At 43.5% G+C, this 15,409-nt stretch overlaps 1 protein-coding gene across 1 annotated transcript in view; it reads right to left on the bottom strand.

Annotated features, from left to right (window-relative positions):
• Positions 1–10,299, bottom strand: part of LOC147035209 (myelin and lymphocyte protein-like) — a 52,129-nt gene extending 41,830 nt beyond the window's left edge. The window contains exon 1 of the mRNA XM_085895411.1: positions 10,183–10,299. Within this exon, the coding sequence (XP_085751537.1) occupies positions 10,183–10,287 (105 nt within the window). The 5' untranslated portion in view covers positions 10,288–10,299. The remainder of the gene's footprint in view (positions 1–10,182) is intronic.
• Positions 10,300–15,409: the final 5,110 nt, after the last annotated feature.

The following is a 15,409-nucleotide window of genomic DNA, read 5'->3' as shown; positions in this document are numbered from 1 at the left end:
ATAAACTTCTCTCAATGCTCTTGTTTGACCACACCTCCTGAGCCACACAATAATTTTCATAAGCCACGCCCACTTTCCATAAGCCACGCCCACTTTCTATAACCCACTCCCACTTTCCTACGCCACGTCCACTTTTCATCAACCACGTCCACTTTCCCAAAGCTCCGCCCACTTTCCTAAGCCCCTCATAAAAAAATGACGGTAAATAGACACCCGATTTTTGAAGGACTACCATTTGAAAAGTAAAACCTCAATCAAAAATCGGCTTGAGTAAAATTTTCTAAATATCTCGAGGTGTTTTTAATTCCGAAGTCTCGTCTCTCGACATTCAAAACTGAAGGACAAGTATTGAAAATACTGTACGCGGTGTTTCAGCCGCTGTACAGCAACGGGTGGTTGCTAGGCAACGAAATTCAAATGCGCACTTTCCCAGTATATATTCCACATGTTGGCAAATTTCATCGAAATCGGTTCGCTGGTTCATGCTGTGGAGCCTCGCGTTGCAGACACACATACACACACACACACACACACACACACACACACACACACACACACACACACACACACACACACACACACACACACACACACACACACACACACACACACACACACACACACAATGGCAAACACGATAAACTTCTCTCAATGCTCTTGTTTGACCACACCTCCTGAGCCACACAATATTTTTCATAAGCCACGCCCACTTTCAATCATAAATAATTGGAGGTGGTGTGTGGGTCGTGGAATAGTTTTCGGAAAATAAATAAATAATTAAAGGTGGTCTGTGGGTCGTGGAATCGTTTTCGGTAAAGAAATAAATAATTGGAGGTGGTCTGTGGGTCATGAAATCGTTTCCCGGAAATAAATAAATGATTGAAGGTGGTGTGTGGGTTGTGGAATCGTTTTCGGTGAATAAATAAATAATTGGAGGTGGTGTGTGGGTCGTGGAATTGTTTTCTGTAAATAAATAAATAATTAAAGGTGGTGTGTGTATCGTGGAATTGTTTTCTGTAAATAAATAAATAATTAAAGGTGGTCTGTGGGTCGTGGAATCGTTTTCGGTAAAGAAATAAATAATTGGAGGTGGTCTGTGGGTCATGAAATCGTTTCCCGGAAATAAATAAATGATTGAAGGTGGTGTGTGGGTTGTGGAATCGTTTTCGGTGAATAAATAAATAATTGGAGGTGGTGTGTGGGTCGTGGAATCGTTTTCGGAAAATAAATAAATAATTAAAGGTGGTGTGTGTATCGTGGAATTGTTTTCTGTAAATAAATAAATAATTAAAGGTGGTGTGTAGATCGTGGATTTGTTTTCGGTAAATAAATAATATATATATATATATATATATATATATATATATATATATATATATATATTTTGTGATGGCTCAGCAAGAGAACATTAAGTAAAGTCACGGATTCTAGTTTTACGTGCAAGATGTGGCTTACGTCAAGGACCATCCGAGGACAGTTCTCCTCCATTACTTCACTGTCGAGTTGAAAAGGACAACAGATGTTGGAACTGTTCATTGTTAATATCGATATTTCAATTTTGGTGAAATGACCCAAACTCAAGGCGAAATAATCCTATCTTGAAGGTGACATGATATCGTTGAACCACCTTGGGGGTGCCATCTCTCTACTCTTAAGGGCAATGTCAATGTCGTGTGGGGGCTGGGTTGGGGATGGTGAGAAGGTGATGGGTGAGGGAAGGGGATGACATGGCAAATGTGTACTCCCCGTACCCTTCTTCAGATATGTCCATGCTTCTGTTTCACATGGCTTGGGCCATGTGTGGCGTGTTTGCTAACCAGTCTCGAATCAGGCAAAGCTGACACAAATGCAAAGCTACTCTTATTGTCAGACTCCATTTTACTGTTTGTCTGTCTGTCTGTTCCCTTATATCTTTATATCGTAGAAACGTACATTATTGGGAATGAACGTAACTAGGCAGATATATTTGTGGCCCCATGGGAATGTCATAGAGAGAGTTGGGAGTGATTTTGATTGTCAGGTATTGGTTTAATGGTTAGGGTGGTGGACTTGGGATCCTAGTGTCTTGAGTTAAAATCCTGTTTGACTGTTGAATTAATACCAGGTGGGGTTGACTCAGCCTGTCATCCTTCTGAGGTTGACAAAATGAGTCCGAGCTTGCTGGGATGATTGAGCCAGTCGAGTATCCTGCGTTGGAGGTCAACAGACATCTGGGTCGGGCCTGGGGCATCATGGATTCACTGGATCATGGGGTGTGGCACTGCCGGTACCTTTGCGGGAGGACGAAAGTCCTTGTCTTCAGGTCCTTGGTGCTTCCTGTCTTGCTCTACGGATGCGATACTTGGACTCTGACCAGGGATCTGAGATGGAGACTTAATTCCGTTAGTACCAGTTCTCTTCAGAGAATCCTTGGCTATCGCTGGTCGGACTTTGTGTCCAATGAGCGGTTGCTGAGAGAGACTCAAATGAGATTTGTTACCTGCATAGTCTGTGAGCATCAGCTGCGGCTGTATGGACATGTGGCTCATTTTCCTGACGCTGATCCTGCTCACTGGATTCTCTCAGCGAGGGAGTCTCATGAGTGAAGTAGGCCAATGGGCCAACCACATGCCTCGTGATTGCAGCAGGTTGATCAGCATCTCGAGGAGATGGGGATGGGCCAGGCATCTGCCTGGGAGATGGCCAGACGGAGGCCCCTAGAGTTCCGGTGGAAAGTGGACGCAGCGATGCGCCACTTTGGCGCATGCTCCCATACCTGACCTGACCTGAGTAGTGGTGATTTGGTAAGCATCTAGGGGTTAGTTGTCTTGAGAACAGTGGGTGCATCGTAAGCCCCCTATTGCTTGGCACTTATTATTGAATATTTATTTGAGGATGTGGAGTCGCGGCTGAATGGGTTTGAGGGTTGTGGAGTAAGAGCTGAAACTTGAATCCTATCCAGGTTCCTTCTGATGACTCCATCTTTGCTCTTTACTTCTTTGGGTTCTTTCTTGGTCTTGCATTTGATTAACATCTCAAAATCAATCTTGTTACATTCAGAATGATCCAACAATTAGAAGTAAAGGGATGATGTTTGCTGACCTAATTGTGCCTAACTTTCACCACAAACCCGACGGTGCCTCATCTTCACCACATCTTGATTTTGTCAGATAAATTTACTTGTGAAATAAGTTTGCCATTTATTAACCAGCTGAGTTAAAAATTTCAACATCAACTTCCAAAGCCTTTTGTTCCTCCAAATACAGAAAAGCAAGTGTAACAATGGAACCACGAAGACCATTTTTACTCTTGGGTCCAGCTTAGCTCTGCATGTTGGCGTAGTCAAGATTTTTACTCTTTGCAGAGTGAGACGCCATTAAACTATGCTAGAGAAGACAAAGAGCAGCAGTAATGAAGCATTTTTAAATAATTCCAAGATTTATAGAGGGCTTAGTTTGAGAGCATTTTGGAGTAAAATGTACTACAGCTAATGGCACTGTGTTTATCAGAAATGTGAAATTGCCTTTAGGTATACGATTCATGTAAAAAATGTTGAAGTCAAACATATTGTTACGGATCCAGGGTCTGGGGTTATCACAAGGGAGCTCCTTGGAACTCCACCTGACCTCCGGTCCTGAGACCATCGGCCACAGATAACTCTGCGATCTGACGGGTTTCTAGGCAACCATGGCCGCTGATTAGAACCGCCTAGCCTATTCGGGTTTTTGCTTCTTGGCGACGCATTACCTTACTGTTGGCACAGCAACCCAATTATGGATCACACCCTCAACAGCCACCGATCTATTTGTTATGTATAGCCGATCGAACCGTGGATGGCTGTTGGCGGTTCACGGAGCCAATCAGTGGGGTAAAACTTCCCGTCTAACTTAACCTATGCACAATATCGGACCAATGGAGGAAAAGACCAAAGTGAGCAGATTGGAAAAGTTTAACAGTTCAACCAATACATTTATTTAACAAGCACAACAAGATTTATTCAATCAGCAATGGCCAGTACTTACGATGGCATTCATGAGCATATATTTACAATGAATGGACAGAAATCACAATGAAAAGGCAAATTAAAAGGTACATGAGAAAGTGGACTATCCAAGTGCTGATGGAGCCCACTTATATGATCTTATTTATGCTAAACACAGGACAAGGCATGTCATCAATCATTACAGGGAAACGTAGAGAGGAAGAAATTAGATAAAGTTCAGAGCAGGGCATGGGTATGGCTCCTGCCTCACCTTACACAGATTCATGTCAGCTCATGCCACGGGCAGGCCCGCACAGCCTGCGATGAGTGAGACTTGCACAGTTAATGCCATGTGCAGACCCATGCAGCATACCGCTCTGTGCAGCATGCAAGCTCGTGTGGTGTGCACACTCGTGCAGCATGCAAGTTTCTCCTTGGTGGCTCTGCAGTCCAACTTGGCAGACGTGAGTGCAGGCTTGGCCAAACGGCTCATGGTAATGAGAGCTTGGTGGACGAGAGCAAGATGAATCAAAAGTCCCAGCACATTAGACAAGTCAAGAGCAGAATCAAGATGAGTGGAAAGGCCTCTGGAATGTCCAGAGCATGAAGAGTGCTCCTGGCAGGTGAGACGAGTGGAGTATCGAGCATCAATATCCATATGGAAGGGCTGCTTGATCAACAAAAGTGCTTACTGATCTCCGTGGAAAGGCATCCGAAATGTACTTGCCAATCTCTGCAGCAAAGCAGCTCAGAATTCCCACTGATCCCCATGGAAAGGCGTTTGGAATGTGTTTGCCAATCTCCATTGAAAGGTGTCAGGAATGTATTTGCCAATCTCCATGGAAAGGTGTCTGGAATGTATTTGCCGATCTCCATGGAAAGGCGTTTGGAATGTGTTTGCCGATCTCCATGGAAAGGCGTTTGGAATGTGTTTGCCGATCTCCATGGAAAGGCGTTTGGAATGTGTTTGCCGATCTCCATGGAAAGGCATTTGGAATGCGTTTGTCGATCTCCATGGAAAGGCGTTTGGAATGTGTTTGCCGATCTCCATGGAAAGGCGTTTGGAATGTGTTTGCCGATCTCCGTGGAGAGGTGTCTGGAATGTACTTGCCAATATCTGTCGAAAGCCGACCGGAAAGTGTTTGCTGATCTCAGTGGAAAGGTGTCTGAAATTTCTGCTGATCTCCATGGAAAGGTGCCCGAAATTCCCGACGATCTCAATGGAAAGGTGCCCCCGCTGATCCCCATAGAAAGGTGCATGGAATCCCCGCTGACCCACGTGGAAAGGCACCCCAGAATCCCTTGGGCGTGAAGAGTTCCACCCCTTACCACCACCACGAGGGGGTGTCATTACAGTTCCTGCTATTTGGTTGTCCACATAGCCATGTTACCTCCTCATTGGCCTCTGCCTAGCCAGAGCATCAAGAGTTGCTAGCAAACTAACCCCCCCCTCCCGCCCCCTCCCCAAGGTGGGCAGCTGTTGCTACTATCTCTGACATAGCAATGTCATCATGACAAATGTAGTGCCAATGATTACCTCCATTGTGTTTTAAATGGAAGTTTTGCAGGCAATCAAAAAAAAGGGTCTATTTAATTCCACAGTGATTTGCACATGAGTAAGAATCTTTCGTATCGAGTTAGAGTAATTTGTGTCCATGTATTTGACGAATCGGGTAATTCATGACCTGTGTTGTAGGGGCAGGAGGATCGTTTGGATGTGGAATGGAAAGGAGGGATGGTTTGAAGGAGTGGTGTAAATTGGGGGTTTTAAGGCAAAATGACAAGGGGAGGGGTTTGAGATGGAGGAACAAATGGGTGGATTGTTGAATGAAATGTTGGAAAGTCAGGTGTCATTACTACGGAAATGAACATGCTAAACTCACAACACATCTCCCTCCCAAAATCCTTCTAAACAATGGGTCGGAAATCTATCCAAATATACACTAAAAAAAAAATATCTGTCTGGGAAAAATATCCTACGCTTCTCTGAATGCATGGGGGCCTTTTCCATAACTGCAACAATATTTCAGAGTACACTTTGAGAATCCTGAGTTTCCGATTCTGTATTCTAAAACATAAAGCCACTAAATTTTGAAAATCGATAACAAGCAGCAAGATGTGTGATAAAAAAAAAAGATTTTGCATTTCTCATAAAAGTTTTTGTGCAACTTTGAACTTTTATAAATTTTGATACACACATGATAGAAACAAGCTGGTATATGAAAGCATAATTCATCAAGTTTTGTTAATGTTAATGTTGTTGCCTCCATCATCGATGCTGGACGGAGGTTATATTTTCACCCCCATGTGTTTGTCTTTTTGTCTGTTTGTCTGTGAGCATGATATCTCATAACGTTATGGACGGATTCAAACAAAATTCAGTGGACAAGTGTATTAGAGCGATGTGACGGGGACGAATTGATTAGATTTTGGTGAAGACCCAGCTCCAGATCCAGGTGTAGATCCATGATTTTTAGGATGGGGGGGGGGAGGTGCAAAAATTTACATGCACTGAAAAAATATAATTTCTCTGAGCAGAGCAAGGGGAACATTTTTTTGTAGGTGTTTCTTTTTTGTCATAAATTCTAAAGACTATTCTAAATATGGACAAAGAACGCTCTAATACACTTGAAAATAAATACTCTAATGAAAAAAACTTTTACTCAAAACTTTTTATTGTTGTCTCATCATAAAAAATCCAATAGCATGAAAAGCAGATATTACATATGATGAAACAAATAACGTGACGATCAAAACAAATCAATGTCTGACAAATTGGACAAGGATTGACATGGAAGTGACCTTGATCAGATTTCTGGTTTTTCCATCAGCTGAACGTTTCCTTCATCATTCCGATGACGTGAATCACTCATAACAAAGCTTTCTTCTCCATCACATTTGATGCTTATTGTATACCCTGGAGAATTCTGCACGGTCAAAAATTATGTTGTTGGGTCTTGCAAGCACAGACTGATTGGCAAAAAGAAACGTCACGGCAACATCACAGTCCACAGTAGTCGATTGTTCCAGAAGCTCTACACTGTAATATACCACAGTTGATTCCTTGGAGAGTTAGTGAGTGGGAGCCAATGAGGACATCCCGCATGGGGTCAGAGACCCATGGAGCCATGCCTCGCATGAGGTCGGAAGGTGCTCGCATGAACTTTACTCTCTCGAGGCCACGCCTGACCCAGGAGGAATAAAAGACGAGCGACCAGAGATTTTGAGGGCTGCTGTTTGTATGCACTGGGGATCTCGTCGGAGGAAAGCTGCCTGCTTGTTCATGTGAAGAGTGCCAGTCTGGGACAAAGCTGTGCTGTCCAGAGGCAAGCGGCGCTGAGGCTAGACGCACATGGGGCGAGTCTCGAGAACAAATGATGCCACAAGGCCCTTTGCATGCAGCAGTCACTCCACACTGACTTACATCATGTTTTCTTTCTTTCTTTAAGAACTCCGTTAATTTGTCTACTTGAGATGCACAAATAATTCGCATTGATTTGAAAGAGCTAGCAACTATTGACCTCCATCCTCAAGTGGGCAAGGCACTGATTCGTACCTCAAACTGTTTCCTCTAAGATTACACCACACACATTGCATCTCTCCTTACACCTAACAACCACACACCACCTTCCTTCCCTTCCCTTCTCTTATCTTCTCTCCATTTTGGGATCAGCGCAAGTTTGCCTGTTTATGCAGGGTGAGTGAGAGGCCACACCTAAACCTCGTACTGCTTCTATCTTCTTATTTGTCTTCTTCCTCTCTACTTTTCCCTGATGATTGTAATGTGCCTGTCTTGGGTTCTAGTATAAATGGGATTGTTTAAGAGGCTTTTACATGCTAGGGGATAATTGCTTTCTTTGTGACGCTGCATCGTTTCTGTACATAATTGATCGTTGCCTTAAACACGTGCCTTTTCCATTAATCCAGAATATACACTTTCCAAACCTGTCCGATTGTCATTTTCCTTCATTTTTTTGGCATTATACGGATGTAATAAATAGAAACAAAGTTGTGCCCCACAAATTCACTGTCTGAGATAGCCGACACCTCACCTATGGTTTTGCTCAGCCAAATCTATAATACATAGACAGGTGGAACATTGAAAGCACAGCCCCCAGTTTGGTAAGTATGTCACCAGGTACGGTAATGTGACATTGAGCACAGGGACCTTGCTCGATCTAGCTGCACCAACCAGCATCTGCAGATGCTTCAGTTGCATCTGAAACCATACCAATATATATATATATATATATATATATATATATATATATATATATATATATATATATATATATATATATATATATATACATATATATATATATACATATATATATATATACATATATATATACATATATATATATATATATATATATATATATATATATATATATATATATATATATATATATATATATATATATATATATATATATATATATATATATATGCTTGCAGGATAGCCTAGAGGTACAAACACTCACCTCTAATCTGTCTAGCCTGGGCTTGAATCTCAACACAGCTATAAACTGTCATCCCAGTGTTTCACATGCAGGGTGATTGTTCAATGTGTGTGCTATCCCTAGGATAGTGCCCAGCATTTAGTTATTCTGTCCAATGATATAGATATGGTCATTCTGATGACGAGTTGTGAATCCATGTTGAAGTAAAGGCTTAATAGGACTTATTCAAAGCAAATGTCGATTTATTATTTTAAACAACTTGTTGACAATGCTAGGTTATTCTTGTTCTTTGACACATACTCTTGAACAGAGCATTGGAACTGCCAAAGCAGTTTTTGCTGGGCTATTTGGCACAATCTTGGACGAGTCACCACTCCGACCATTTCTTGGAGCACAGCTGTGCCACTGATGCTGTGCTCCTCTACCACTATACTGGTACTCATTTCACCCACCTCAGGAGGATGACAGGTTGAGTCAACCCCACCTGGTGTTAATTCAGCACTAACAGGGCTCAAACTTAAGACCCTCGAATCCCCAGCCAGCCACCCTAACCACAAAGCCAACACCATGCTTACAATACTAGGATGTAGACTGCGATGTTTTGTTGAAGGCTCATATTGTAACTGGAGACGATGCTTTTAGCAAGATTGGCATCAAACATTCAACACTGAGAACACAACCCAAAATTTTCCTTACAAAATTTGGAAAAAAAACAAGTATCTTAACAGAGCAAGACATTTGTATTGTTGAAAAGTATCCCGTCAAAGTTTGGCCACTAATATGGTAAATGTTGACATTCAACTAGCTGAGATTCTTTTATTATAGAAAAGATAACAAATCTCATGTTGAACTGTCAACAATATCAGGCATTCTTTGTCAACCATTATTTGAACTGCCACCAAGATCAACGTCAATTCAAAGGACACATGACATGCAACGAGCATTCTTTGTTATCAGGGAATCACTGAATTTTGTAGATAATGACCATAACAAGCCAGTACCGAAATGCTGGAAATTGGATAAAAGGGACAAGCTTTGACAACCATCGAAATGTCTCAGACCACTACCAGATGAAATGCTGACTTTGCTTGGGTGTCACACGAACAAAACAAAAACAAGATGGAACTGTAAGATCTCAGTAAGATCACTGACAGTCCGTGCTCAATTTGCTGTTGGTAGTAAAAACATTGCGATAATTATTCTTGAAATAGTGCACTGTAACAATAAGGAAGAAATTCACCGACCTGAAAATACATTGAGCAGTATGCTCACATCATTAATATGGATACACATAAATATGTATTTCTTGCTATCATACATCATTCTTATAAATTCAAGTGTGATTGTTTGTAAGTTGGTTTGAACTTTAATCTCAAAGACCTCTCAATTATGAAGGCTGTGCTCAATGACCATGGACTGCACAGACTCAATCATGTCGATATAGCAGCACTTGAGACCTGACTTGCTGACTCAGGTTCCATCAAAGAGCAAAGCTACATTTTGTTCTGGTGTGGCAAAAGTGAATCTGACCCATGTGTGCATGGAGCAGCTTTTCCGATTAGAAACCAACTACTGACTTGTGAACACACCATCGCTATCGGTGACCGTCGCAGGAAACTCCAAATTTCCACCAGTTCAGGTAGGGTCAACATTATTTCTGTCTATGCACCCACACTCACCAGTCCTCCAGAAGTGAAGGATCAATTTGCATAATCATCTCCTAAAAAACATCTCATCCACTGAAAAACTACTTACACTGTAATGGGCGACTTCAATGCTCGGGTCAGAAGTGACAGCCTGGCATGGAGCAACATCATTGGCCCCCCAAGGCATCGACTGTATGAATAAATTGGCCAGCATATCTTAGAAACCAACACAGGCTATGATATGTGTCGTCAGCACACATTTTGGCAGGAAACATTGCAACAAGGTGACCTGAAAAGCACCCTAGGTCTGGTCAAACTGGTTCTGCTCTATAGAAAAAAACTTGCAAGATGTTATTCACCTCCACTCAATGCTCAGCACTGACTGCAATATAGATCACACCATTGTTGGAGCCAAATTGTGCTTTCACCTGAAAACTCTTCATTATTCTCAACCAAATGTCAAACTCGGGTAAATAAGTCGCGCATGAGTGATCCAGATGATCAGTCGTTTCCAGCAGCGACTGCAGGAACGATAATCAGCCTGAAAGATCTTGAATGTTGATGATCCGGACAGTGCTTGGATAAGCTAAAGAAAAACATCCACTCTGCCACTGTAGATGCCTTGGATCTGAAAGAGCACAACTCTCCTGATTGGATCGTCATACATGAAGACGAATTGGCACCACTAATAGAAGCAATGTGAAATGCTAGATCAAGACATATCCAAACTCCCACTGAAACCAAAATAATTGGAGGTAGAAAGCCACAAGAGACTGTTCAAAAAGCTTCAAGAACTTGCAAAAATCAACACTGGAAAAGTCTCAGTGAATGCGTACAGCAATGTGCTGTCTGCGGAAATCCATGTTTTATGTATAGAATCATTTGTGAAGCTCTCGGCACGTCAGTGATCAAGATAGCCTCATTGAAAGGAAAGTGCAATCACAACATCCAAAGACCAGATTGAGTGCTGAGCACAGTTCAATCAAATAACCTTTTTTCAGTGGATATCACCATCAGTATGCCTGGTGTTGGCTTAATGGTTTGGGTGGTGGGCTTTGGATCCGAGGGTCCTGAGTTTGAATCCTGCTCAGCAATTTAATTAACACCAGGTGGGGTTAGTGCGGCCTGTCATCCTTCTGAGGTTGGCAAAATGAGTGCCGGCATGCTGGTATACTGTGTCGGAGTGGTGACCTGTCCAGGATTGTGCCCAACAGCCAAGGAGACTGCTTAAGCAGCACCAACGCTCTGCACAGAGTATGGTGCCAATCTCCACCTCCTCTTACCATCAGTACCGAAGCTTTAGCTCACCTTCTCCAACTTCCACTATTTCTTGAATGCAATAAAGAACCCTGCTTAGAGGAAGTCATCTCTGTAATTAAAGCTTTGTCATTTGGGACTGTTGCTGGCACAGACCAGATTGCATCTGAAGTCATTAAAGCAGGCAGTACATTGCTTGCAGTTGACCTCCTGAAAGTACTGACATCCTGTTGGCAAAATGGCGCGATATCTCAATAGATAAAAGATTCCTATATAAAAATGGTGCTATATCTCAAAGCCTCCTCCCCTCCCTCTCATTAACAGTGTGGACCTCAAATATCCAGGTCCTTCGCTCAAATCTTTCAGATCTTTCCAAACATGTTGCCACTGACAAACCAGACATAATCGGCCAAACAGAAACTTTCCTCCTTCAAGACATCTCTCACTGCCAAGTATCTCTCCCTGGTTACTCCCTCCTCCAGTATGACAGACCTGAGCCTCATCCTGGTGGGGGAGTTGCTCTCTTCATCAAAGACTCTATTCCCCACTGTTCATGCACTGCCCTGTCTCCCCCACACCCCCAGGAATACCTCTGGCTACAGCTTCCCCTCCACTCCCACCTCATGTTTATATGTGTTCTGTACCATCCACCAAACAGTGATGATTTCGTTTAAACCTCACCATCCAAAAACATGGACCAACTTCTATCTTCTCATCCAAACTCTCTCTTCCTCATATGTGGAGACTTCAATTGTCATCATGCCAGTTGGCTAGGTGTGGGAACCTCTCTCTCACCTGTCATGGCGCCTCAGCAAAAGCTTTCTGCAACTCATTGGGACTGAAACAATCGGTCAACTTCCTGAGCCGGATCTCAACTCATGGTAGTCCATCCCTTCTGGATCTGATTTTGACAAATTTCCCTGACAATATCTGCTGCTCTTCCTCCGCTCCAATCGGTTCTTCTGACCACGTCCTTGTCAAAGTGGACATCTCTCTGGCTGTTATCAGAGAACCACCTCACCGCTGTTGAGTCTGGCATTTCACTCAAGCCGACTGGCAGGGTCTCCATGCAGCCCTCAAACTTCTAGACTAGCTCCTATCACTACTTTCTCCAACATCAACACATCCTGGGAATTCTTTCAATGAAACTTGTTCTCCCTCATGCACAGATTTATCCCCTCTCGTCTTCAGTTGTCCTACCCTTCCTCCCACCCATGGTTCACTGAAGCTTGTGGTGAGGCAGTTGTCCTGAAACAACTTGCCTTTGCCGAATGGAAAGCAAACCCAACTGACAGTAATCTCACTTTCTTCCATAAAGCTCAGAACAAGTGTGTATCTACCCTCACGAGAGCCAGAAAACATCTTTCTATTCTCAAATCTGAGCTCTTAAACCTCTCTCCCTCCTCCAAATCCTAGTGGCATCTAATCATATCTGTTCCTGCTGGATGTTCCTCCTCCATCCCCTCCGTTACCTCAAATGGCCGCACTGCTGATACCGCACGTGAAAAGGCAAAATGCCTCAACTCGGTGTTTGCATCAAAATCTTGTGTCCGAAACCCATTGCTTTCTGTACCCACCTCACCCAGTCACACCCAACTGTCCCTGGACTCTGTGTCCTTTTCTCCTGACAAGGTGGAGAGCTTGCTGTCATACGTCGACTCAGATTCTGCAACCGGTCCAGACGGCATCAGCCCACGTGTCCTAAAAATCTGCTCCTCTGCTCTTGCTCACCCTCTCTCTGTTCCACTCACCCTCTCATTTGCTCAAGGTCATCCGCCTTCTGCTTGGAAATCAACAAACATCACTACCCTGCACAAAAAAGGTGCAAAAACAGATCCATGTAACCACAGACCAATCAGCCTTCTCCCAATCATCAGCAAAATTATGGAATAAATAATCGCTTCAGACATTAAATCCTTACTCTTCTCCAATGGCGTGATTTCTGATCATCAATTTGGTTTCAGACCAGGTCACCCGACCCTGGATATGCTGCTTCTGCTCTCCCAACAATGGATGGAGGTACTCGATGCCGGAAATGAAATCAGAGCCGTATCCCTGGACATATCTTGTGCTTTTGACACGGTCTGGCACCCTGCCCTGCTCACTAAACTCTTCCCATGGTATCCAAGGCCATCTCCACTCATGGCTCGCAGACTTCCTCTCCTGTCGTAGTCAACGTGTGGCCCTAAATGGAGTTCTTTCATCCCCTCTTCTTTTCCAGGCTGGATTTCTTCAAGGTCGCGTTCTGGGCGCTGTTCTTTTTCTGGTTTTCCTCAATGATCTCTTCGACTCTCTGGAAAATCCTCTTTATCTCTTTGCTGATGACTCCACCCTCTGCCGTACCATCGGTCATCCCTCAGACCGGCAAGCAGCAGCTTCTTCGCTCACTGAAGATCTGGATAAAATCACAAACTGGTCCAACACGTGGAACATGTCTTTCAATCCGGACAAATCTCACACTCTCACTATGTCTCTCCGAAAAGACCATTTGGAACCCCCCCCCATCCACTTTCTCAACAATCCTCTGGAAGAAGTCCTTTCTTTCAAGCTTCTGGGTCTCACTATTTGCCATGATCGTTCCTGGGAAAGCCGCATTTCTAACCTCGCCTCCAAAGCCAGTCGCCGACTGGGAATCCTCTGTTGTGCAAGGTCCTTCCTCAGTCAACGTGAGCTCCAGACCACATACATAGCTTTCACCCACAGCCTGATGGAGTACTGCTCTCCCCACTGGACTAGTGCTCCTGCCTCCCACCTTTCTCGGCTTCACGCTGTGGATACCAAGGCATTTCGGATCATTGGCATCTCCCTTAATGAGGCTGAGTCTTTGGGCTTTTTACTCTCTCACCGCAGGCAGGTCGGTGGTCTTTCTGTCTTCTACTGTCTCCTCTCCGGTCAATCCCCCTGGCTCTGTCTGCGATTTGTCGCCACCACATTTCCACAGGGTGTTCAAGGTCCACCAACAACCCCCTTCTGGTAAAACTACCAAAATCACGAATCACTTCTCACCTTCACTCTTTCATTCCTCTTTTTCCCCGCCTTTGGAATAAACTCCTTCACTCTGTTCAATCCCATTCTTCCCTCCAGGCTTTCATAACAACTGTTCACCACCACCTCTTATATTCCCCCATCCAAAACCTCGATCTTTTCTACCCCCGTTAATCCATCTCAAACCACCTCCTTAAAATTCCCTGCTTTCCTTCCTGAAAGTCCCTGTAATGTCCATCTTGTATACCCCGTGTTCACCGTCCCATCCCTCTCCCTTCCACAGATCTCGTAATGTCTCTGTTCCCCACTGTTTTGTCCTTCCCACTCCCACCCCTCTTGTCTCATGCGCCCCACCCCCCCACCCTTGTTGTGCATTGTGTGTTCGCTCTCATGCGAGCCTCAACAAGGTATACAAAAATATATATATATATATAAATATATATATGCCAAGACCATCACTCTTTTTAAGAACAAAGGTGATCAATCTGACCGCAACAACTACTGAGGAATATCTTTTCTTACTGTAGCTGAGCAGGTTCTCACTAACATTCTCCTTTAGCATTTTGCCATTCTTGTGAGCATGTCCACCCGAGAGTCCATGTGGTTTTTGAGCAGGATACTCCACCATCAACAGGGTTTATAGACAGCTACAGGAGAAATACAAAGAACAACAAACATCTCTTCATGTTGCCTTCATTGACCTCCAAAAGGCATTTGATAGCCTCGAGGTAGCTACACTTTCCTCTAAGTTGTCATCGCAGAAGCAGAAGGTTTCCAGATTCATTCTAAGATTAGCTGTCCTACCACTCTTCTTCAACTCATTTGAGGATTCCATGATGGCATGGAAGTATCAGTTCACCTTGATGGAAATAGTCAACAAGCTTTGCCATGAGAACTGGTGTTAAGCAAGGCTGTGTGCTTTTCCCCACTGAGATTGCCATTTTCTTCTCGATGCTCTTACATCGTGACTTTTGTGACAACCTTCTGGTGTATTTATTGAATTCCAAACTGATGGTGGACTTTTAAAGTTATTTCACGTGAGAGCCAAAACCAAGGTCTGACAAGTGTCTCTCCAGTAACTTTTATTTGCTGAT

Source organism: Eptatretus burgeri, chromosome 1 (genome assembly GCF_056783735.1).
Source record: "Eptatretus burgeri isolate ZD-2024b chromosome 1, Ebu_testis_v1, whole genome shotgun sequence".
NCBI classification, from domain to species: domain Eukaryota; kingdom Metazoa; phylum Chordata; class Myxini; order Myxiniformes; family Myxinidae; genus Eptatretus; species Eptatretus burgeri.
The sequence above is the reverse complement of the archived record's forward strand: the minus strand, read 5'-3'. Positions and strand labels throughout refer to the sequence as shown.